Source organism: Vulpes lagopus, chromosome 4 (assembly GCF_018345385.1).
Source record: "Vulpes lagopus strain Blue_001 chromosome 4, ASM1834538v1, whole genome shotgun sequence".
Lineage (NCBI taxonomy): Eukaryota > Metazoa > Chordata > Mammalia > Carnivora > Canidae > Vulpes > Vulpes lagopus.
Genome location: NC_054827.1, coordinates 13,540,959 through 13,565,587, shown reverse-complemented (window position 1 = coordinate 13,565,587; position 24,629 = coordinate 13,540,959). Strand labels below are relative to the sequence as shown.

At 40.5% G+C, this 24,629-nt stretch overlaps 2 protein-coding genes across 9 annotated transcripts in view; one reads left to right on the top strand and one right to left on the bottom strand.

Annotated features, from left to right (window-relative positions):
- PRIMPOL (primase and DNA directed polymerase) overlaps positions 1–1,185 on the bottom strand; it is a 56,606-nt gene extending 55,421 nt beyond the window's left edge. For 5 of the 7 annotated variants that reach the window (XM_041753872.1, XM_041753878.1, XM_041753874.1 and 2 more), the window contains exon 1: positions 957–1,185. The gene's annotated coding sequence lies outside the window, so the exon portion shown is untranslated. Of the gene's footprint in view, positions 1–18; positions 169–956 lie in introns of all 7 variants that reach the window. The other 2 variants (XM_041753873.1, XM_041753876.1) reach the window with 1 other exon arrangement.
- Positions 1,186–1,397: 212 nt separating this feature from the next.
- On the top strand, positions 1,398–23,256 carry CASP3 (caspase 3). Of its 2 annotated transcripts, XM_041753360.1 has the most exons (8): positions 1,443–1,525; positions 12,271–12,347; positions 13,184–13,248; positions 15,560–15,684; positions 18,642–18,770; positions 19,545–19,720; positions 20,096–20,216; positions 21,425–23,256. In XM_041753360.1, exons 2-8 carry the CDS (start codon positions 12,285–12,287, stop codon positions 21,652–21,654), a joined length of 909 nt encoding a protein of 302 aa, XP_041609294.1. In that variant the 5' UTR covers positions 1,443–1,525; positions 12,271–12,284; the 3' UTR covers positions 21,655–23,256. The 2 variants fall into 2 exon arrangements, with proteins under 2 accessions (XP_041609295.1, XP_041609294.1); XM_041753361.1 differs by lacking the exon at positions 12,271–12,347 and having other exon boundaries at positions 1,398–1,525.
- The last annotated feature ends 1,373 nt before the right edge of the window (positions 23,257–24,629 follow it).

Below are 24,629 nucleotides of genomic sequence, written 5' to 3'. Positions count from 1 at the left end.
ATTTAAATAAATAAATACCTGCATGCTGAGCCCCCGGGGAGGGTTTGCACAGGATTCTGTTCTTCAGTTTTACTGCAGCAGAAAAAGGCCTGCCAAACACACTGATCGTCCGTCTCTCAATCTGGGAGGGATAAAGGCAGGCCCAAGCCTCCTCCTTGGAATCTAAATCTGATTTCGGTATTTCTCTTTTTAGCAAAAAGCAAAAACAACGTAACTTTCTTTTTTTTTTTTTATTTATTTATGATAGTCACACAGAGAGAGAGAGGCAGAGACACAGGCAGAGGGAGAAGCAGGCTCCATGCACCGGGAGTCCGACGTGGGATTCAATCCCGGGTCTCCAGGATCGCGCCCTGGACCAAAGACAGGCGCCAAACCACTGCACCACCCAGGGATCCCACGATGTAACTTTCTTAAACCCGTGGAGGGATTGGGATTCCTGCCTCCAAGACTCGTCGAAAGGATAAAATGAGAAAATGTAGGGGCTCCTGGGTGTCTGCCTTTGGCTCAGGTCATGACCCCAGGCTCCTGGGACCAAGCCAGCTCAGAGGGGAGCCTGCTTCTACTCTCTCAAATAAAGAAATCTGTAAAAAAAAAAAAATGTACTAAGCATTCACCAAAGGGCTGCCACGCATACTTAACGATGTGTATCTGTGTACAAACTACAGCCCCCGATTCTTAACCGAATGGGTAGAAATGCTGGGGGCGAGGCTAGTGCCCAACGTGGGTCCGGGCCCTGGAAGGACGCCCTGAACCTCTCGGAACCTCTTGACCTCTGATGCGGAATTTCGTGCTCGACTGTGCTGACACACTCTTCTAAGAAAACAACTCCGTGCTTGCTTTCGGGTCTGCACGCAGTTCGTGAGCCAAAACAGGCGGGAAATCCGCAGCGCAGGCGAGGACTCAGGGGCGGGGGGGGGGGGGGGGGGGGGGGGGGCAGGTAAGGGCGGCCCGGGCACCTGGGGGGCGGGTCGCCGCCGGCTCCTCTTCCTCCGGGAGGTCTGAGCGGGCGTCAGGACGGCCTCTGACTCCCTACTCTCTGCTCCTCGGGCCTCGCGAGGCATTCAGGCGTCCCTCCTTTTACTTTCAGAAACACTGGCGACCGGCGGAAACCCACGGGTTTCGCAGAAGCAGGTGGGGCCGGTCTTAAAACCCACCGCGAGGCCGAGGCCAGAGCGCGGGGAGGGCGTGTCCACAGGAAGGGACGCTCAGGCCTATGAGGGACGGCCTAGGGGCGGCGGGGGCGGGGAGACGAGGGCGCCGGCCTATGAGGGAGCGGAATGGTGGGGCGGGGGCGGGGAGACGCGTGCGCCGGCCTATGAGGGAGCGAGCTGGGGGGGTGGGGCGAGAGAGAGCGGGGCTAGCGGGACGTGTCCCGCAGAGGGGAGCGCGAGGGGGCGGGGCCGGGGCGGGGCTAGCGGGGGCAGGGCAGCCGCGAGCACACCTTTAAGCGCTGCAGGCTGAGCGTTTGGAAGGCGACCCGGTGCGGAGAGGAGGCGGCTCCTGGCTGCTACCCGGAGTCTGTGCGGTGAGTGCAACCACCACGTCTTCCCGCCGCAGCCTGTGCGCCCGGCGCCGGCTCCCTCCATCCTCCCGAGCCCCGCGCCCGCCCCCGGCGACCCGCCTGGGCTTGCAGCGGCTCCCGGGCGGCGGATCCTTTGTTCCGGCGCCTCCGCGGCTGCGAGAAGGTGCACGGAAGGCCGCTGGGCGGGAGACCCGAGCGGGGGTCGGGGAGGCCGGGGGACGGAGATCCGGCTGGAGGACGCGGAGCCGGCGGCCTGGAGGCCCGAGAGGCCGGGCCGGGAGCACCGGGGCCGGGCGGCGCGGGAAGCCGGTCTGGTCTCGGGCCTCGATTTTCCTGGCTTGGCTGTGCGACTCGGTTTTCCGGGGAACTAGCCTCCAGCATTGAATTCCATTTACTTCTCAGACCCTAAGGCTTGCATGAGGCCGCGCCGCCCTTTCCCGTGCTCACGCATCCGCTGCCGCAGTCACCTGGAGAGTGCCTTTGTCACCCGGTCCCTCCGGGCTTCCCCGGGCACAGGCTGCCTCCTTCCCTGCCCTCCGTAAGTGGCGTCCAAGCCGAGAACCGCAGCCACCTCTCCCCGTTAGCCATCAGGTTTCCTTCTGAACCCCCTAAATATGCACTAGATCTGTCCACGTCTGTCCATTTTTGAGAACCCCCCCCTCCCACCCCCAGGTGGCTCACCTGGCCACAGCAGCCTCCTCCTTGGCTTTTCCAGACCCTTTCCCCCACTCCATCCCATTCTTCGCAGCACAGGCCGAATGAGCTTTATAAAATAGAATTCTAGAAGGCTGTTCCTTTGCCCACTGAACAAATCCAGGCTAACAAAGCCAAGCATAGGTTGTGTCTCCTTGATCCCCTCCCCTGCCTTATCTTTTGTGATACTACCATTTCAGTTACTGAACAGCCAGGCTGATCTTAGAACCTGTTCTCTGCCTGGAACACTGCATATTCCCTCTCTCCCATCATTACACATCACATCTGCTTGAAGAACTCCTACTTAGGTTTCTGTTCTCATTAAGTACCTCAAGGTTAGGTCTTCCTACTCTGAGTTCCTTTAGCATCCTGCATTTCTTAAACGGCAGCTGGCCCATGCTTTGCAGTTGTTTTGTTTACCGTCTTCCTTACTACTTTGTAAGCAGATTCCAGGAGGGACCGTGTTTATCTTGTTACCTTGTTGTTCCTAATTGTTTTCCCCCTTTACAGAGGGTCTGGCCCAAGTTAATGCCCATACTACTGCATTGTGCTTTTTAATAATTATGCCCAGTCTAGAAAAAATAAGCCTATTTTAGGTTTACTTAGTAAATTATAATTAAAAGATGTGAATCAGAAGAGAATAGTAGAAGTGAAATAGGGAGTCACTGTACCAACGTGAGTATGAATATTCACAAGATAATCACAGGCACTAAGCAAGGTGGTTAGACCAGCCTGTATCAAAATGTACTCAGCCGCTTTGAATGTGTTGAAGTTACATGTTCTCCAGGAATGAAGTGTAAAGCTTAAATCATCCCTATCACAACGTGATGTTTGAGCTTTGGTTTTGCTTTGGTCTTTGCAGAAGAAGGCTTTGAAAGTTAGAACCTGTTTTAATAAATGAACAGGCTGGGATCCCTGGGTGGCGCAGCGGTTTGGCACCTGCCTTTGGCCCAGGGCGCGATCCTGGAGACCCGGGATCGAATCCCACATCGGGCTCCCGGTGCATGGAGCCTGCTTCTTCCTCCGCCTGTGTCTTTGCCTCTCTTTCTCTCTCTCTGTGACTATCATAAATAAAAATAAATAAATAAATAAAAAATAAATGAACAAGCTATTGGAGTGTGGCAGTAAAACCCCTTCTCAGTAAAAAAGAAATGAAACATTGTATTCAATTAAATCAGATTTGTGTTTGCTCTCCTTTAAAAAAAAAAAGGCCTTATTTCCTGCCATTTTAAGAGACTGACATGTTATCTGATATAGGCAATTACAAGTTTCTCTGCTGTTTTGCTTTCAAACCCAATTTAACACAATCTCCTGCTTCATCCCCCTTCAGTGCTAAAAAGCAGTCTTTTTTTTTTCCACTTATGGCTTTAAAAGAATTTTGGTGCCTACTGTTAGATCTTTAAACTCTGCCTTAAATGTGAAGCACTGGTGTTTGGGCCCAGAACGAGAGATGGGAATTCTTAGACTGTTAGATAATGTTTTGTACACATTTAACAAATGTCCTGGAGGGGGACAGACACTTTGTCGTCAGGCCACTCTAGGCCAACTCCCAAAGGCAAAACTTACTACTAGCCCATTCATAAATTAGGCATAAATTATATAGACACCTCATAGGGTTGTGGTGAGTATAAAATGAGAGGTCTGTTGACTGTGCTTTGTAACTATGTAATGTTATTCCTCTGCCTATTTTGTTCTTGCCTGCAAATAGTTCATAGAGCTTCTGAATTAGGGTAGAGTAAGATAAAATTCTCTGGTCCCTACCCAGCACTGTGTGGTATCTTCCTTAGGGAGCCACTTCCAGATAGCAGGGAGTACAGGTGTGAGCCCCCCACGAGGACACCTACCCTCAGGTTTACTGCAGTACTCTGCACACAGTTCAGTAAATGATTACAGCCCAAATGACAAATGTATAAAAATAACTGGCTCTTGACTTTTTACAGTTCCAAACCTCTGGGAGGCAGGATTTCTTTAACCAAGTGGTTGTAAACCAGAATCTGCTTTTACAGAGCAATGGTTCTGGGGGGGTAGGGGGGGTGTGGAGGAGGCCTTGTAGGTTATCTATCATTTTTATAACAGGAAAATATAGAATGAAGGTCCTTCATTCTATATTTATCATATACAAAATATAGCTTTGAATAGTGGGGAACATTTTTAGCCTGTCTCCTAGTCCTGGGGCCCTTCCAGAGGAAAGGAAAGAATGGTTCGGTCTGTTTGTAGGACACAACTGAACATAGTTTAGTTTACTCTGTATTTACCTTTACTTGCCGCTCAGTGTGTTTTTACCTTAATCACAAAATAAATATTAAAAGATTGACTACCAGGTCCAACGGCAATATCCAATTTGGTGATTCTTTTAATTCCCCAGAGGCATTCAGATACCAGACAGGAAACCATTTCAAAAAAAAAACCTCTAGTACATTATAACTGAAATCTTTTCTTATCCAAACTAATGTGAAAAGTATGTTCTTTCTGTTTCACTTACTAAATTTGGATATGTGACTGCTTTTGTGACTTTATCTTCTCTAATAAGTCATAAACATAAACCTGATGTTTAGCAAGCTCTTGGGCAAAAGTGTAAGTATTCCCAGAAGTCTTAATGGAAAGGCTTCGCCTTTACAAACATATAGAAAATATCTTAATAACATGAAACCAGATATTTTACTTTTAGAAGTAGATCACCCAGTGGCATCAAAAACACTAGAACTGTCATTCCTATTTTATTAGAGTAAGTGCACTTTGTACTACTATTTCAGCGTCTTTGCTTCACTCAGTTTCCATCATGTTATTTATGTCCTTTGCATCTTCATTAGACCTTCTAGGTTGTGGGGTTTTAGTTCCCTCCTTGAAACTACAGATAAGCTTACCCCTCCTATAGGGTAGTAAGTCATATAGAAGAGTGAGAGTCTGTGCTCTCAAGGCAGAGAGATCCTGGTTTGAATCCTGGCTCTGCCACGTGAGTTACTTAACTGCTCTGAGCCTCAGTTAGCTGAATTGCAAAATGGGGACCATTATGTCTCAGACCATCACTGGAAGGACAAGCCAGAAATACATAAGTAAATAATAAATGCATACATAAATAAGTAAAAGTACCTTTTGTTCTGAGTCTAGCCCAAATGAGCCAGCATTAAGAAGAACTGTTGTTACAGGACACTTGTACACAACACTCCAGTCACATACAGCATTGTGATTCTTAGCGGCCTTTTCTTTGGCTGTGTGTTTTGGTAAATCTTAAGTCATGATTTTTGTTTGTTTTAGATAGATTCACGGAGATGATTCATAAGTGAGCTGTATTCGTTCTGATGTCTTATTTGGAGATTTCAAACCCTTTGAGACCAGGCTTTATCCTTTAGTTCGGTTTCCTTGTAGGACAGCAGCCTACTAGGAAGGCTCCTTCCCAGAAGCAGCCTGCTGCTGGGTGACAGATTAGCTGAGTAGGAATTTAGCAAACTGTTTATACTAATTTAATATCTTATTTTGAAATCTCTACCATAGGCACACTTTCAAACTGTTTGTTTTTAATAACAGGGTTTTGTGGGCTTTTTAACTTTTAACACTTTAGAACTTTATAGAAATTTCAATTTTAGAAATGAATTTTTATTCTGCCTTCATTGTAGATCATTTATTCTGCTTTACTGCATTATTGCTATATACAATGGTCCCTTTAGTTGGCTAACCAGAATATAAATAGGAAAAGCAACTTTTCACTTGTTTAGGAAAACACAGCATGAAATGTTTAAATTTATACTGACAACCTTTTGGTTTTTTTTTTTTAGCCTTTGGAGATCTGTCTGTAGCAGCTTTAGTGGCAATGTTAAAGCGGTCTAGAAACTAGAGAAGTGAGTCTAAGACCCAATTCAAATTTGCCATCTAACGCCAATTGGTCTATTAAGATTTCTCCAGGATCTAATATGTTTAGAATTCCATCCTGAATTGATGGAATTATATACATCAGTACAGTCAGAAACAATTAGTGTTAAGTTCATTGCTCTGTGAAGATAGATTTTTAAATCCTTTTGGTAAGTTTTCCCATTTATGTTTTGTATCATTTAGAGCGTTAAATGTTTCCCTCAAGGGATGATTTTTTTTAATCCTTCTAAGATGAGATCACCATCCCCAGAATGATTTGTATTCAGCCCAGCATTAGCTAATGGAGGTGAGGTAATGCTAAGTGTGACACTTGAGTCATTTCTGCAAGAACCAAAGTGCTTCTCCCAAGAGTGTTTGGTGTTTTCACATGGAAAAAGCAGATGGTGACAGGAGAGAGCAAATGAGCACATGTCTGATGCAATGAGGATTTTATTTACCATTTTGTAAGTTTGTGATAGTATATGAAGATCAGTTAATACTGTTGCAATATATATGGTTCAGATACCAATAATGAAAGCGATGAAACACATAGTATGTGTTCCTGAGAAATCCTTATCAAATAGTATGACGCTGTTTTAAATCCCATTCTAAAGAACTCCTGTTTTCACCTTTTAGCCACCAACTACCTTACTGAAGTAAAATTGTTCATCTCATGCCTAATATCAGATCTACTAAATTATAATTACTTATATTAAGCCTGATGTATATGAAACTTTTTTTTAACTTTTAAAAATGATTTAGTTAAAGTTCAATAAATGTATGAAAAGGAAGTGATGACTTTAAAGTCATCTCTTATTTTGATGAACTCTTAACATTGATATGAGCCAAAAACCAAATATTTAAAACTCTGGAAAGCAGATGACTATTTAAATTTAAACTCTCTATAAGGATAAAACAGTTTCATCCAATAGCAGTATTGTTGGCAAGAGATAAAAGGTTGTTAGAAGTTAGTATTTCAGTCTAAGAATCACTGCACTGTTGGCAAAAGAAGTGTTTGACAGGAGATCTTAAAGGCCTCAGTCATATGTGGGAACCTATCAGCATTTAGGGGGTCCTGAACACATACTGTGTATCCGACATTTGGCAAACCCATTCACAGGATCAATGTGAGGCAAACGCTAGAGCCAGAAAGGACACTGGCAGGAGCTTCAGGTTCAGCTTTAGAAATTTCTATTTTTATTAGGTCTTCTTTCTCACTCTGTTTTCATTCCAAATTTACTACAGGCTGGCCATGAAGTCTTGAAACATAGATAATATTATTTTCTTATGGATTGTGTATAATAACAATAAATCAATTATTATGTGTTTGCCTCTAGGCATGTTTTCAGAATTGTTAGCCACTCTGTAACACTTCTCTCAATTCATTAAGTTAACCACACTTGTTTTTCAGCCATGGATGGATGATTATTTTGCATTATAATCTGCCCAGTTAGAATTGGCATGTCTAGGGTATTTGGTCTCTATATTTATGGCTTAAGAATGTTTGAGCTTGGGATCCCTGGGTGGCGCAGCGGTTTGGCGCCTGCCTTTGGCCCAGGGCGCGATCCTGGAGACCCGGGATCGAATCCCACGTCGGGCTCCCGGTGCATGGAGCCTGCTTCTCCCTCTGCCTGTGTCTCTGCCTCTCTCTCTATCTCTCTCTGTGACTATCATAAATAAATAAAAACTAAAAAAAAAAAAAAAGAATGTTTGAGCTTTATTGTACCTAATATGTTTGTCTTATGTATGAAAGAGAAAGAAAAAGAGGGAGACTAGAATATGGTACAGAACAGTCAAGGAAAGGTTGCTACTTTTTAGTGGTAGCATTTCCCTATTTTTGTCACTCTTGAAACAGGGCTGAGAGTTGAGATTGGCCAACACAATTCTGGTTGATGCAATCTACCATTGTTGATAGATATTATTTTATAAGATAATCTTTGTTGCTATTTTCTAAATTTAAAAACAATACAGATGTCAGAGAAAATATAGGAAAATATTAAGGAGAAAATAAGTTGCCAGTAATCCCATCACCCAGAGACAGCCACTGTTAAAAGATAGGTTGATATGTAAAGATTCTGGGTGATTACTTTGGGACTTTTTCTTGTGTTTAATTTAGATTATATTATTTTTATACAACTTTATAACCTATTTTTACTTAGTCTTCTAATAGAAGCATTTTCTATATAGTTGATAAGTTCTTTAAAAAAGTTTTATAGCTGTATTAACCAATATATGTATCTACCACAACTTAACTATTCTCAATTCTCAATATTCTTGCCTTTCCCCTTGTCTCCTCTCTCCCAACCTCTGGGGTGGTTTTTTAAGGCTGTGTAATTTTTACCAGATCAAGCTTGTAAGCTTTTATTGAGGGATAGGAGGACATACCAAAATGTTCTCAAGAATTAATACCAATTTATGTCCCTTCCAGTAGTGTATGAGAATGCCTATCTCCCACACCTCTGCTGGCATTGTGCGTGATTGGTCTTTGGGATTACTTGGTTACAATACATGGGTAAATACATGTAAAAGTATGTCTAAGACATTTGGGGATTCTTGTCTCATAGTTTATCTTTTAAATATAGAGAAAATAGGAGCAGTCTTAGAAGAAGTACCTCATCCTCCTTCCATCCCATTCACCATCCTTCACATGTTTTGCCCCAATAGTTTGTCCTCCTTCTCGTTATGGGAGATGAACCCTCATTTGTTCTTAACTGAGACTAACGCCTCTCCATATGTAAGCTAGATTCACAAACCTCTCATCCCTTCAACTTTCTCTCCTCTTGCCTTATTAATTTCTCACTTTCTGCAGATCATTCCCATCAGCTTGAAAGCAAGCCTTCTATGGCCCATCTTTAAAACCAAACAGAGCAAGATATCTCTAACTCCTCATTTCTCTCCAGCTCCTATCCCATTTCTCCTTTTCCCTTCACTACAAAACTGCTTACTTACTTGTGTAACTTTATTCATTTTTGTTCTCCCATTTTCTTCCCAACCCACTGCAGCAACATTGATCCTTTTTTTATATATATATATTTAAAGATTTTATTTATTTATTCATGAGAGACACAGAGAGGGAGAGAGAGAGAGAAGCAGAGACACAGGCAGAGGGAGAAGCAGGCTCCATGCAGGGAGCCTGACGTGGGACTCGATCCTGGGTCTCCAGGATCAGGCCCTGGGCTGAAGGCGGCCCTAAACTGCTGAGTCACCTGGGCTGCCCAACATTGATCCTTTTAAACTATAATATTTGAAAAGTCTAAAATCTGTTGTGTAAATGTAAAATAAATATGCATCACATAATTAATAAGAGAACCAGTAAGGTATTAAGACCAGGTTAAAGAAGAATTTGAAGAGGAAACATAGATGGTTGGGTATAATGACATGAATTTGCTAGTAGAAGCAGAACAGTTAATATCCTACAGGACAATAAAATGTAATTTGGAAGGGTCATCTTTTCTGCAGGTTGGAAATCAGTTGTATCATTAAAAGACAAAATTAATTTTTGTTGCTATACACAAGAATCACTAGCATGTCTATCCATTTTCTGTGACATAGTTTCCTGCAGAGTTGTAAAATAACCTAGTCATTACAAGGTCAGGAAAGGGGTTAGTATCCAAAATCTACAAAGATTTTATCAGACTCAACTTCCAAAGAAGACATTCAGATGGCTAACAGACACATGAAAAGATGCTTAACATTAGTCATCAGGGAAATACAAATCAAAACCAAATGAGATATGACCTGACACCTGTAGAATGACTAAAATTACAACACAGTATACAACAGGTATTGGCAAGGATGTAGAGAAAGGGGAACCCTTTTATGCTGTTGGTGGGAATGCAAACTGGTGCAGCCACTCTGGAAAACAGTATGGAATTCCTCAAAAAGTTGAAAATAGAGCTACCCTCTGACCCAGCAATTGCACTACTAGGTATTTACACAAAGGATACAAAAATACTGATTCCAGTGGGGCACCTGCATCCTGATATTTATAGCAGTATTATCAACAATAGCCAAACTATGGAAAGAGCTCAAATGTCCATCAACTGATGAATGAACAAATAAGATATGGTATATATACAATGGACTGTCACTCAGCCATCAAAAAGAAGTCTCGCTATTTCCAACAGCGATGGATGGAGCTAGAGCATATTATGCTAAGTGAAATTAGTCAGATAGGCAAATACCATATGATTTCACTCTTTTGGGAAATTTAAAAAACAAAACATGAAGGGAGGAAACAAAAGGAGAAAAGGAGGCAAATCATAAGAAACTCTTAACTATAGAGAACAGAAGGATTGTTGGTGGGCAGGTGGATGTGGGATGGGGCTAAATGAGTGATGGGTGTTAAGGAGGGCATTTGTGATGAGCAGTGGGTGTTGTAAGTGATTGGTCACTAAATTCTCCTCCCGAAACCAGTATTACACTATATGTTAACTAACTAGAATTTAAATAAAAGCTTAAAAAATAAGACACTCTATAAAATCAGCTAATCCTCAAGATTCCTCTAGACCAAGCCCAGCACCACACTAAAATGATATACAATTATTTCTTTTGCCCATTTCCAGCTTTTGAACGATTTTTCCTGATAATCCCCACTATACTCATGCCCGTCTTGCCAAAGCCAGTGGTCTGTCCTCAATAGACTTGACCTTTTTTTAGCAATATTTAAAGCATGGAACATTGCTTGAAAGACTTCTGTATGCTTTGGTATACCATATTCATCTGATCCTCCCCTGCCCACCAGTGGCTCCCCCGTCTCAGTCACCTCTCTTAGTCCTTATGCTGGACCTGTAAAAACCAGAGTGCCCCATGTATCTCCAGTGCTGATCTCTCCCTGAGTTTCAGACTCTTAATTACCTATATCCAGTGTTCAACTCTAATCTCAGCCACCATCATCTCTTTCTAGGACTATTCTATAAGGCTTTGTATTGGCCTGTGTGCTTCTTTTCCTGTCTTCTACAGTTGATTCTCCACTTGGCAGCCAGGGTGATCGTTTTAAAGCATGCCACCCCCTCTGCTTAAGACACACCAGTGGTGTCTCCTTGCAACCAGAAGAAAACCAAAGCTGCTCTTGGCTCCTGAGAGCCCTATGTGATCTCACCTTTGCTTCTTCATCTCTCTTTATGCCTTCCCTTCGTTTACCATGCACTAGTCAAAGTGGTCTTCTTTCTGTACCATGAATACACCAAATTTTTTCAGGGACTTAGTACTTGTTGGTTCTTCCCGGCAAGGATAGCCTCTGTGTCGTTTAGATCTCGATGTAAATGGCACCCACAAGATGGTTTCCCCAACCACCTTATCTAGAGTAGCTCATATTCCCAGTCTCTCCATTACTTTACCTTATTTTCTTTTCTTCATAGTCCCAATTAGTGTCAGAAATCTTATTACCAATCTGTAATTATTCTTCCTTTCTAGGATGAAAGTTTCTTAAAGGTAAGAGCTTTGTCTTGTCTTCCACTCTGTCCTAGTGCCTACAATGGCATCAGGCACAAAGTATGTGTTCACTAAATATTTGCTTACTGACTAAAAGATGGTTCATCCCAGTAGTGTTCACCATTCTCCCTTGGTTTTCTAGGAAGCCTATAGGAAACAAGATGGTAGAAAAACAGAGTCTTTGTTAGAAAACAAAACAAAGTCTGGCTTGAGAGAAAGTAAAACACTGCTCTCCTCTATGGTTGAGATGAAATGGTGATGCTTCCTTTCCTCCATATTATTGTCTCCATCTTTTTCCACCATAGGTTCACGCAATATTTAGGGAGAAGGCAGGAAGGAACTTAGCTTTTGGAGAACAAAAGAGGTTTCCTTTGCTTTTAGGAGGCCTTGAAAACAGTGGGCTTTGGTAGGGATTTTTGGTTTGGGAAGAAGAAAGTAAGTTCTCGAGATGGGTGGTGGTGATGGTCATGTACTAACGTAACTATAGTTAATGTCACTGAATGTGACATTAGTTAAAATGGTAGTTAAATGGTTATGTATGTTTTATCATAATTTTTTCAGTGTAAAGTGGGACAGAAGGCTAGGACTTGTGTGGTCTTGTGTGGCTTTTGTGGTTGGGTGAGTCCTGTTGATGGGCTTGGGTATTCTGTTAAGAATTTTGATCCTAGCATATGAGTTAGGTTAAAGTTGTATTTGGATTCGAATTTCTGAGCTAGCCAAGGCTTCTGGAGGCTAAAGAAAGTCAAGAATTTTTGGTCTTGTTTTTCTCTATTTAGGGAGGCAGATTGCCATGGGAAGTACCTTTACTTCTGGAAGGCCAGAGAAGACATGGGAGAACAACGGAACACAAGTAGTAAGGAGCTGGCTGCTGCAGAGGCAACAGGACAGAGTGGGAAGGAGAGGGCCTGAGTCACTGAGCTCTGTGACTGTGGACAAAGTCACTTAATCACCAGAAGTAGGGTTTCCTGACTTTCAGGAGTCTTGGAAAAGTGCGAGCCATAGAAGTGCACAATGAGTGGTGGCTGCTTGGATTGTAAGGACTTGCTCACTGCGTAAGGCCCCCTGGAACCATCTGATGGAAGCACGAAAACCAAACTGGAGTTCCTGCTTCCAGTTTTCCCTGGCCATTCTACGCCCCCTACACGAGAAGTTGGGATTCTCAAGCCCAATTTCAGAGTAAAGGTTATGTGGAGGCTTTAGAACTCCCTGGAGCTGTAGCTCTTGGGAATCAAAAGCATCGTAGAACAGCCTACGTGAGGTAGACCGTTGTGCTAGGGAGTTCCTCGGTTCTGTTTTAACTGTGTTGAGTTGGAAGGCTGAATTTCTGTCAATGAATGACCTGATCTGTCGCAGTGGAAACAAGTTGCAATCTGTATCTTGATCTGGTGGGAGCACGTAAATGTCAAAAATTGATCAAGCTGCACGCTTCATATCTGTACACTATATATGAACTTCAGAGCTCACTTAAAAAAGAGAGAAAGAAATGGACCCTATCACACATACTTTTAGAAAGGATTATTGTTCTCAGGTTTGACTTACAGAAACCTTTACCAATAGAGGTGAAGCTGGGGGAGGAGTGGTAATGCTAATGTGAAGATGTCCATATAAATAATCGTTAGAGTAATAAATATAATGCAGGGGTCTTAAGATGATGGATTGATTAACTTCTGTCTTTTCTCTATATTCCAGTTAGAAGTATCCATGGAGAACACTGAAAACTCAGTGGATGCAAAATCCTTTAAAAATGCAGAAACGTGAGTATTTCTAATGCTGTCCTTTATGATCAGAGAAAGAGGTGTATGTAATACTGCAAACATTGAGGAGCGGGGAAGCAGAAAGGGTTTTCAAGCCAGAGAGAACCAGCTGACTTCCTACCTCAGCAGCCACGTGGCTTTGCACAGGTTAACTTATCCTCCCTGAATTTGTCTTCAATGTCAAACTTTCACAAAACTGCACAGAGGATGGAGGGAAACATGAGGTACAGTGCCTGACCCACAGTCAGAATCGCCGACCTGGAAACAGAAGGATGCCACAGGAGAGGAAGAACTCCCAAGTCTGGATGCTTCTGTGCCTTCCTAAATCCATCTGCAGGATGGGAGCTTTTGTGTTTGGAGATTTTGGACATTCTGTTTCTTTATTATGACTAAAATGAAGTGCCAATTCTGAGTCTTGGGAAAGAATTGCCTGGTTTTTCGATGAGCTTCTACCCTCTGTTTTCTCTCTTCCTCTTTGCAGCATTTTGCTTTTTAATGCTTCCCATAACCAGATGATGGAGAAAGGATAAAGATAAAATGCAGATACCCTTAATGTAATTCATGTCACTATCTACTTGGGATCTCTGAAAGTTTCTTCTGAGACCCAGGATTATTATTTTGGACAAAAATAAGTAATTATTTAGTGATCTTCATACTAAACAAGAGAATTATAGAATGATGAACAGGTTACCAATAAAGATTTGGCTGTGTCTGTTTAGCTAAGGAGATTTACTAGAAACTAAACTTTTGAAAAACAATCTCATTTTAGAGGGTTGAGGTGTTTTTTTTTTTAAACCTTTTTAAGTGATGTGTGCATTTTCCTACCTTTTCATATCACAGAGTATAATCTAATAGCAAATTACATGGGAGCCCAAAACAGATTTAAGTGTGTTTTTATCTTATGATAAGTTACCCTCATGTCCCTTGACTTTTTGAGTCTCTGCTCTGCATCAGTGTGCACCTTCCCCATGTGGCTATCCTGTTGCTGGTAGAGAAGCCCTAAGGAGGCAGTGGGAGGTGTTAGGGAATTACAGTTCTGGGATCCCTAATTTATATAATCTTCAGTAAGTCACTCGGCTTTCTGAGTGTTAATTTTCTTAACTAAAATGTGGGGATCTTCACCTTTAGCTAAATACAATTGTTTCTGACCTTGACTGCTTTAATTTACCATTTTATCTCCTTCCAGCAGTGTTTGTAGAATTGTATATAATGTGAAATACTTTCAGGTTAAAAGCTTGAGGACATGGACTTTAGATACTGATGTTTAGCTGTTCCTAGACCTGGTTTTCCTGTTCCTTGGGCTAGATCAGAGGTCAGGCTTGCTGTCTACTTTGGTCAAGTTTTATTGGAACATAGCCACATACATTTATTTACATGTTGTCCTGGGCTACTTTCACTAACAGAATGTAATAGCTGCCTTCAACAGAGATTGTATGACTTACAAGCCTCGACTACCTAATGTTTGGCTGTTTTGTTTTTTTGTTTTGTTTTGTTTTTAAGATTTTTATTTATTTATTTATTCATAAGAGACACAGAGAGAGAGAGGCAGAGACACAGGCAGAGGGAGAAGCAGGCTCCATGCAGGGAACCTGACGTGGGACTCGATCCTGGGCCTCCAGGATCATGCCCTGGGCCAAAGTTGGCGCTAAACCGCTGACCCACCCGGGCTGCCATGTTTGGCTGTTTTGAAAAAAACAGTTTTTTTGACCTTGGTCTAGATAACAGAGGTTTTTAGATAAGCAACCTTCAGATGAGTATTTCCAATTATTTACAGCAGTGATTCTATGTATTAACTATTAATTTGTTCAGCTCATAGTGTTTAAGGGACAGTTTAGGAATTGTGATAAATACTGTGCTTTGAGTCATATTTCCATTTTGTCGGTTTCCCATCATTTCAGGGTAATTGTTAAGATTTTACTCTTACCTTGAAAGATAAATATCTCACAAAGTTACAAGAAATTTAAAAATTTAAAACTATGAAATATATTTGAAATTTTATAAAAATTTAGAGGAATACCCTAAAATGTGGAGATTAAAAGCGTGAACTCTGAAGTCTCACAGGTATGCTAGGCCTTAGCTTTGACACAGCATCTGCATAAGCATCAGCATGTTCCTGAGCCCCACTGCGGTCATTTCCCCATCTGTGAAATGGTTTATCATGAAATTTAAATCAGGAAAGGCCTGTAGCACACAGCCTGACATGCATTCAACAGATAGGAACTGTTCTTTATGTGTTGTAAAAGTTGTATTAATGTGAACAGTAGCATTGGTCATTTCTACCTTTGTAACCTGTTGTTTGATTTCCAAACAGAAAGATCTTACATGGAAGCAAATCAATGGACTCGGGAATGTCCTTCGACAACAGTTATAAAATGGATTATCCTGAAATGGGTTTATGTATAATAATTAATAATAAGAACTTTCATAAAAGTACTGGTATGTATCCTAACATGATTTTTAGTCCTCTTCAAGTATTGTACCTTTTGTATTTGGTATAATATAAAAAAACAGAACTGGTGTTTTGGGTTAGAAAACGGTAATGCAGAACAGCCATGATGTAAAGATAGAGCAGGACCCCACACACCCTACATCACGAACTCTTGACCTGCCTATCATCAGAATTTCTCCCTCTTCCAAAAGCTAGCCTCCCATCTGTATGTTGGCTCTCCTGTCCCAACTTCTGTGTAACCCTTCCTTGTTTATCCTCCTGCTTCCTCTTTCATTCTAATGGATCACAACAAACAATGACTAGTATTTTTTCTTTCAAGAACTGTGCAAGGCACCTCGTAGGTATTATCTCATTTAATTTTAACAACAACTCTGAAAAGGTTAAAGTTCTGGCAGAGAGTCACACAGATCATTTAGTAGCAGAGCTGGGACTTGGCCTTGGTGTGCCTGACCACCCCCCATCCCCACCTCCCAGTCCCCACTCGGAGCTCTGAAGTCACCTCCTGCACTACTTCACTTTGTTGTATCTTCATTTGCTCTATTGACGTCTTCCTTTCTCCCCACAAAAATGACAGAACCCCATCTTAAAGAGATCTTTCTTTTACCCTGCTTCCTCTCAAGCTTTGAACTGATTTTTGTCTCCTCTAAATTTTGAAAACTTGTACTTTAAGCTTGCTGTCATCACTTCTTTCCACATGTACTGAAACTGCTCTCTTATGTTCACCAGATCTCCTTCTCAGTCTATACTGGGTGTGACTCGAATCTAGTAGAATACGATTCAGACTTTTTTTTTTTAGCGAATATAAACAATAAAATCCCTTACAGTCCCCAAAAGTTAATTAATATCTTGATGTATTACTTGATTTCTTTCCAGTTTCTTTCAAAGCTTAATTTCATTCCAAATATGCAAGCAGTACTATATCCTGCTTGTTCTATGTAATGTAATATAACCATTTTTCATGTCTCTCTATAATTTTGAGATCTTTTAGTGATTATGTAATATTCTATTTGATTAATTTGCATAATTTACCATATGGTAAATTTGGGCTGTATCTCCATTTCTTATTTTTATATTGATGCTATGTTAATTGTTCGAATTGGCATATTAATCACTTTACACTTAACTTTTAATTAAAGAATTTAGAAGCAGTAGGTCCAATTTAGGAGGCCATCTACCTGGCTGGTGGTGAAAATGGCCAGAAGAACCCAGATTGTACTGGAAATATAAGCAGAACTTGGTATTAGATTAGTTATGAGGAAACAGCAATTGGAAAAATGGATGTCTAAATCTGAATGGGAGCATTTGTATTGCTTTTGGCTCTAAGTTGAGATGCTACCTTCAACCATCAGATACTCTACATCACATTGCTAGTTACAATGCCCACTTCCTATAGACTTTTACATTGTTGAACCTATTGTTTAACAACCATAACAACAAATTACCTAAGCCAGGAGTCTGGCTCTAGCATTAGAGTGAGCTCGTCTTCTGTTTTGAAAGGTGAAGGTCAGGTCCTCACAGTGATCTCCTGGCAGTCTTGTATTTTCTGTTCTACTATTAAATGGCTCACAATCCAGGACTGGAATTCACTCACCTTGTCACATAGCTGCCTAGTATCCTCAGCCTCTCCAGAGTCAAGACTTTGATAGGCTTTTTTAAATTGTATTAAAATTACATATCGTCATAATAAAAGATTCAGAAATGTCAGATTAGCAAAAGAAAAAAAACTTAAAACCACTCATAGTCACACTACTCAGAGATGCTCTATCAACAATATTTTGAAGGCATTTATTCTATATTCAAGTCTTTTATTCTATTCATACATTCAAATAATTGACTCAGTTCTAAGGTGTGTACTCCTTAACTGTTTAGCATTTTAAAATTTGAGTGCATTATACAATCTGTACACTTAATGAGAAAGCTACTATAGAGGCTACTAAGTGCAAGACCTCAGAGTACAGGCCTAATGCTAGCTTTATTACTTTCAGCAAGTTCCTGAACTTCACTGTACTCCTTGTCCCATATCTGTACAAAGGTAACTGGTCACACTCACTGTCTCCTTGGTGTTTGGAAGGGTTGAAGGAAATTACTCATAGCAGGATGTCTGGTAAACAGTATTAATGTGGCAGTGGTTTGTGGGTTTTTTTCCTGAGAAAAAAATATTGTTAAAGTAGTAATGGATCTTTAAATTGTTGGGAATTTAAAATTAAAAAAAAAAAAATACAGCTCCCCTGAGTGTGTGAGATGTGTGTATTGTTATATATATCATTTTTCTTAAGCAAAAGCAGGATCCTCTTGTATTACAAGTTTTGTTTAATAAGTGACCTTTTCCCATGGCAGAATTTTGTCTACAGAAATTTTTATTTTTAAAATTTATTTATTTATTTGAGAGTGAGCAGGGGGAGGGGCAGAAGGAGAGGGAGAGAGAGGATCCCAAGCAGACTCTGAGCCAAGTGTAGGGCTCAATGTGGGGCTTGATCCCACGACCCCAAGATCATGACTCAAGCCAAAACCAAGAGTCGGACGCTCAACTGACTGAGCTACCCAGGCACCCCTTGTCTATAGAATTTTGATGGTAATACAGTATTCCATCAAAATTTATTATGAGTCATAATTTATTTAACCAGACTTCTCTCATTAAGCATTTCAACTGTGTTTTTCACTATCTAAGCAGCCATGAAAGATACCCTTTTTTTTTTAAAGCTATCCTTATGATTGTAACACTGATATAGCTTATATTATGAAATGTCTTTTTTTATATTATGAAATGTCTTATAATCTAAGAAACTAAAGAGACTTTGTGTTACCATGATCAGAATCATTAAATTTTCTTAGCAGTTGAAAAGAATAATTTATTGTGGATTGTGTGACTCGCTGAATAGTTTATTTCAGAGCAGTTACTCTCTTTTTTTTAGTGCAATTCTAAGTAATCCTTTCTGTTTTCAAGGAATGGCACCTCGGTCTGGCACAGATGTAGATGCAGCAAACCTCAGGGAAACATTCACAAACTTGAAATATGAAGTCAGAAATAAAAATGATCTCACATGCGAAGAAATTTTGGAATTAATGAACAGTGGTAAGAAATAATTAAAAGAGGGATCCCTGGGTGGCGCAGCGGTTTGGCGCCTGCCTTTGGCCCAGGGCGCGATCCTGGAGACCCGGGATCGAATCCCACATCGGGCTCCCAGTGCATGGAGCCTGCTTCTTCCTCCGCCTGTGTCTCTGCCTCTCTCTCTCTCTCTCTCTGTGACTATCATAAATAAATAAAAAAAATTAAAAAAAAAAAAAAAGAAATAATTAAAAGAGTGACCTACCTTCATTGTCTGATTTTATATTATAGTATAGCTGTAATTATAAAGAACTGTGGTACCATACTCTACATAATTCTACATTTTATATACGTAAAATAAAAGTTATTCGTGTCACCTCCCTAAAGTGATTTTTTTTTTTTTTATTTATTTATTTATTTATTTATTTATTTATTTATTTATTCATGAGAGACACACAGAGAGAGAGAGAGGCACAGACACAGGGAGAAGCAGGCTCCATTCCATGCAGGTAGCCCAGCGTGGGACTCGATCCCAGGTCTCCAGGACCACACCCAGGACCGAAGGTGGCGCTAAGCCACTGAGCTACCCGGGCTGCCCCCCCCTCCCTTTTTTTTTTTTTTTTTTTTTTTTAATTTCCTAAAGTGATTTTGAGGTATATTGACCGCCCCAACTTGGGTTGCAGTGATGTCTCAGTTCTGTCCTCAAGTTTCTTCACCTACCCCTGTACAGTTTAATTGGAGATTGGTAAATGAAGTTGTGTTGGTTTTGTTTATTTTCCTTACTTGTAAACATTTTTCCAGTCTCTAAAGAAGATCATAGCAAAAGGAGCAGTTTTGTTTGCGTGCTTCTAAGCCATGGGGATGAAGGAATAATTTTTGGAACAAATGGACCTGTTGACCTGAGAAAAGTAACAGGTTTCTTCCGAGGAGATTACTGTAGAAGTCTGACTGGAAAACCCAAACTTTTCATTATTCAGGTAATCTATGACTAAACAACTTGGTTGCTGAGAATTAATTGGGGATTAATTTGCTCATTTGTGGATTAACCAATGGATTTATTTTTTCCACTGAAGCTACTGAACTACTGTGACTTTTTTATTCATTTAAACTATCACTCATTAGATATAGAATAAATGTTCATGTTAGACTTGGATCAAAAAGACTCTTCATAGTTAACCTCCATTTTTACACAGCCTTGATATTTTTTAAGTAAGCTCCGTGCCCAGTGTGGAGCCCAGCATGGGGCTTGAACTCATGACCCTGAGATCAAGGCCTAAGCTGAGATCAAGAGTCAGACGCTTATCCCACTGAGCTACCCACATACCCCTAAACACTTATCTTTTAACCTCTAGGCCTGCCGAGGTACAGAACTAGACTGTGGTATTGAGACTGACAGTGGAATTGAGGATGACATGGCCTGTCAGAAAATACCAGTCGAAGCGGACTTCTTGTATGCTTACTCTACAGCCCCTGGTAAGGCAGTTACAAATAATGAACATTACATGGAGATTTTAAACACAAAATCAGTGTTTCAAAGGCTATCACGATTTTGATATTCATGAACAGCTAACTGATCCGTATTTTCGTTACCTTAGCTAAGAGAAGCATCAGGAAGTTGTCTTTAGCAACTGTCTGGCTGTAAAATGTGCATTTATAAGAAAGCTTACTTTCACGGTGTCATTCAGGAACTTAATGCCAGATAGGAGACTATATTGTTAATATAGAATAATGTATTGTAATTTTGTAACGTGGTGTACAATATGTGCCTTCTTGTCATATGTCTGGTATTTGGCAGAGCTTGTCCACTTCTTAGAATAGGAGATTAGTACATTATCCAGGAATCCTTTGGAAGATAGGAAATAATAATAAAAATAAACCTGAATAGCATGTGGGAGGGCAAAGTGTCATGAGGGATAAGAACCAGGTCATTCTATGTTTTTATGTCCTCAGATCAATAAATATTGATTGCTCTTGCAATTTATTTATTATATAGCTGACTCAGGGTTTCACAAAGTTTGCAAATAGAGGACAAATAAATGTGTGGTTAAACAATGTTACATTTTAAAATATGCTCAATAGGATTTCTTTTGAACCTCAAGACATTTTTCCAGGTAAAGTACTTCTAAATTAGAAGCAATAAATCTGATAGTTAATCTGAAAAATAGTACAATAAATACATTGCTTTCCCCTTTTTGGAGTTTTTGAATACTCTTTGATGTCCCTATCATATTTTTCAGATGCCTTGTAGACAAATTTAGGACACCCAAATGTGTTTGCATATGTAAGCGATATATTTCTTGAATAAACCATGATCTGACTACAGTACCATGCTACTTAACAGTGGTGCTTCTTATTCGTTGGCCTCTGATCTTTTGCATGTTTCCCTTCCTCCCTGTGAGAAGGGAAACCGAAAAAGAGAGCTCACCATCCTTCAGCAGGGAAGGTAGTCCACAACTTTTTTCCTTGCCTAAAGCAGAGGTGTATGCACAGCACACTTTCTCCTCATCCAGCATCGTCTCCCCTGAAATGAGAGGTGGTGGTTATTTTCTTTTTATGGCTAGTAATGCTGGTGGACGTTTATGTTTGTTTTTACCTTAATGATTGTGTATTAAAATCAGATACTCTATTAAATCTGTTACAATCAGATACTCATGCTATTTTGGCTATATTTTGTCTTGCAGGTTACTATTCCTGGCGAAATTCAAAGGACGGATCCTGGTTCATCCAGTCACTTTGTGCAATGCTGAAACTATACGCTCACAAGCTTGAGTTTATGCACATTCTTACTCGGGTTAACCGAAAGGTCGCAACAGAATTTGAGTCCTTTTCTCTTGACTCTGCTTTTCATGGAAAGAAACAGATTCCATGTATTGTGTCTATGCTCACAAAAGAACTGTATCTTTATCACTGAAGATGGATGGGTTGGGTTTTTTGGTTTTTGTTTGTTTTTTTTTTGGCTCATATGCCAAGTGAGGAAATGGTTTATCAGATCCTATATTTTCCTCTCATTTAAATCTAATTGAATACTTGAAGTGCTACTTCGGAACATGCTCCTTTCATAGCAATAGAACTGTGAGGCTACCTCACACTCAGAACCAGGTAGCTGAAATTGAATTTAATTAGGAATAAATAGAAATGGATAATGGTATAATCATTGTGAGAGGAAATGTTTCTAAATTAACTGCCCTGATAATTAGCAAGTTTTAGTGATGGTGTTAGGAATTTTTAAGTAATTATGGAAAAAAGTTAAGCATTGTAGTTATGAATTTCAGTGATCTTGATCTGTTCTTATTTGAAAGTATGCACCCTGGTTTTTCTCGAACTATAGACACGGCTCCATGGGCATGATCAAAACCTAAAAGACCTACCTTGATTTTTAGAATCAGGATAGGGACATAAGTCACTGTATTTTTAGATAATTTGTCTGAGCGCATGGTTTTGTGGTGTTTGGCCGAAGCATGTCTTTGTTGTAAAAAGTCATGTTTAATATTGAAAAAGAAACTAATTTGCCAGAAAGGAAGTGTGAACAAATCCCATAGACTCTTACGAGGCTAAATGCAACATTAAAGGAGGGAGGCAGAGTTAGAATCACAAGGTGCTGAAATAGCTCATCCACTAACATCCATCTCCTGTAGTTTGTGGCTGGGCCAATCTGTTGAGCTTCACATACCAGCAAAATACATGAAGAGCTATTGTATAAAAAACTCAAACTGCTGATCACCTGATAGCAGCGTGAATTGAAGAAATTCTGCAGGAACATACTGAAATACAACTTACATAATAAACACTGAAATGCCATGGAGAAGCAATAGATCAGTCAACCAGGCACTCTAATTAGAAGATGGGTTGAGTGTGAGCAGAGACACTGTGGGCACAGCCTGTGTGATGAGGGCAGGGCCCTGGACCAGCTTTGGAAAAAGCACCGCTAGCTTTTTTTTTTTTTTTTTTTTGTATGGACTGGTATGTGTGGAGGATGTCCCCCAGGTCAGGAACCTCTAAGAAAGCAAACCAAATCAGAAACTTCTGAGATGGATGGTCTCCAAAGACGCTAAGAGTCACAACAGCAACCACAGCACATTTTGTAGTACAATTTTTAAGCATGATAAGTTATTTTCCGTTGAAGTTTACAATCAAAGGTACAGGAAATGGTACTGTTATAATGATGTACTGTTCACTGAAATTAAAGGCCCATGGCACACAGGTCCTTGGAAATTGCTGGTGTCCCTGCTCCTTTGGCACATCAGGAAGCAGCAGCACGGCCCCAATGGGCAGGCCCTCAGTCCGTGCTCCATCCCAGTGCCTCTCTGGTTTTGCAGTCTGACCTTTCATATAAGCTCTCTTTTTCTCAAAGGAAACTCACATTTATAAATGACCACTCTTTGTTCCACCTGTGGAACTTTTTCTAAGTAAACAAAGCATGTAATGGTATCTTAAGACGTGCTCCTGTGTGACAATTTTGTAAACTATTGTTATGAATTTTTATTTCAAAATGCAAGTTTTAATTTACAAATTACTGGTGTGTTCAAGTTTTTGTTGTTCTGGTTTCTGATATTCTGCTACTAAGTCGAGTTACAAAACATTTTTAACCAAGAGCTACAGCTTGATTTGGAAGGGCCAAAGAGGATGCAACAGGATCCTGTGACCAAATACTTTGAGATTGTGGCAAGTTACTGAATAGGATGAACAGAGCTCTCTTCCCAGGTCCTGTGCTGGGCCCCCATTCAGATGACCGTAATGTCGGCAAGGATACCAGGTCTGCATAGATCACAGTCCCTACATATGACATGTTTTTGTTTGTTCCCTTGCTTTGTGGAATGGTAACAGAGTATAAAGGATATTGCTGAGATAAAACATTATCCACCACATAAATTTTAAATAGGGATAATGGAGAAAAAACTCAGGGGAAATGTATGTCAAACCACTAATGTCACTGGCGGCCACCTCTGGGGAGTATTCCCTTATTTCATGTACTTAGAGAAGTAATATAACAAAGTGCAAACACGTGCAGTTTTAAATTCCTTCCAATGTTTCTATAATGAATATAGAACACTTTTTAAGTCAGAAAGCTAAATTAAGGGATCCCTGGGTGGCGCAGTGGTTTGGCGCCTGCCTTTGGCCCAGGGCGCGATCCTGGAGATCCGGGATCGAATCCCACGTCGGGCTCCCGGTGCATGGAGCCTGCTTCTCCCTCTGCCTATGTCTCTGCCTCTCTCTCTCTCTCTCTCTCTCTCTCTCTCTCTCCCTCCGTGTGACTATCATAAATAAATAAACATTAAAAAAAAAAAGCTAAATTAAATGATCTGAACTGGGAATAGGAGATTCTTGTTTCCAAGGAATAGAGGATGGCAGGAATAACTTTAAGACTCTTTGAAGCTACAGTTCTATAATGGGCTGAGAAAACCAGCCCATTCTAATCTCCTTACTATATAGAGAAGTCTTAGATATAAAAAAGAAAAACAGCAATTCAGTAGAAAACTGGCCAAAGGACATGAACATAGTTTACAGAAAAAGGCCAAATGTCTGTAACACTCAGGTAAAGAGCTTAATCTCCATCATCATAAGAGAAAAGCAAATTGAACTAAGGTATCATCTGTCCTTCTGTCAGATTGACAGAAGTCTTGAAATTTGATCACATTCTTTCAGCAACACAATGAGGAAATATATCCTCCCACTGGTTGGAGTGCAAAATGGTATAATTCCCTGTGAAGGAGAATCCGGCAATACTTAGCAAATTACTCTTTGAAGTAGCATTCTGATTTCTTGGAAGTCAAACTACCCATACATCTGTACATGTACAAAATTATATGCATAATTACTCCTCACAATGTTGCTTTTAATGGTTAAAAAAAAAAAAAGTAACAACTTAACTATAAAGAAGACCAGTTA

Coding starts and splice junctions, on each gene's coding strand:
- CASP3 (XM_041753360.1), top strand. CDS start 12,285: ATGGGAAGTACCTTTACTTCTGGAAGGCCAGAGAAGACATGGGAGAAC. Junction 13,249..15,559: donor TCCTTTAAAAATGCAGAAAC/GTGAGTATTTCT, acceptor ATTTCCAAACAG/AAAGATCTTACATGGAAGCA. Junction 20,217..21,424: donor TGCTTACTCTACAGCCCCTG/GTAAGGCAGTTA, acceptor TTTGTCTTGCAG/GTTACTATTCCTGGCGAAAT.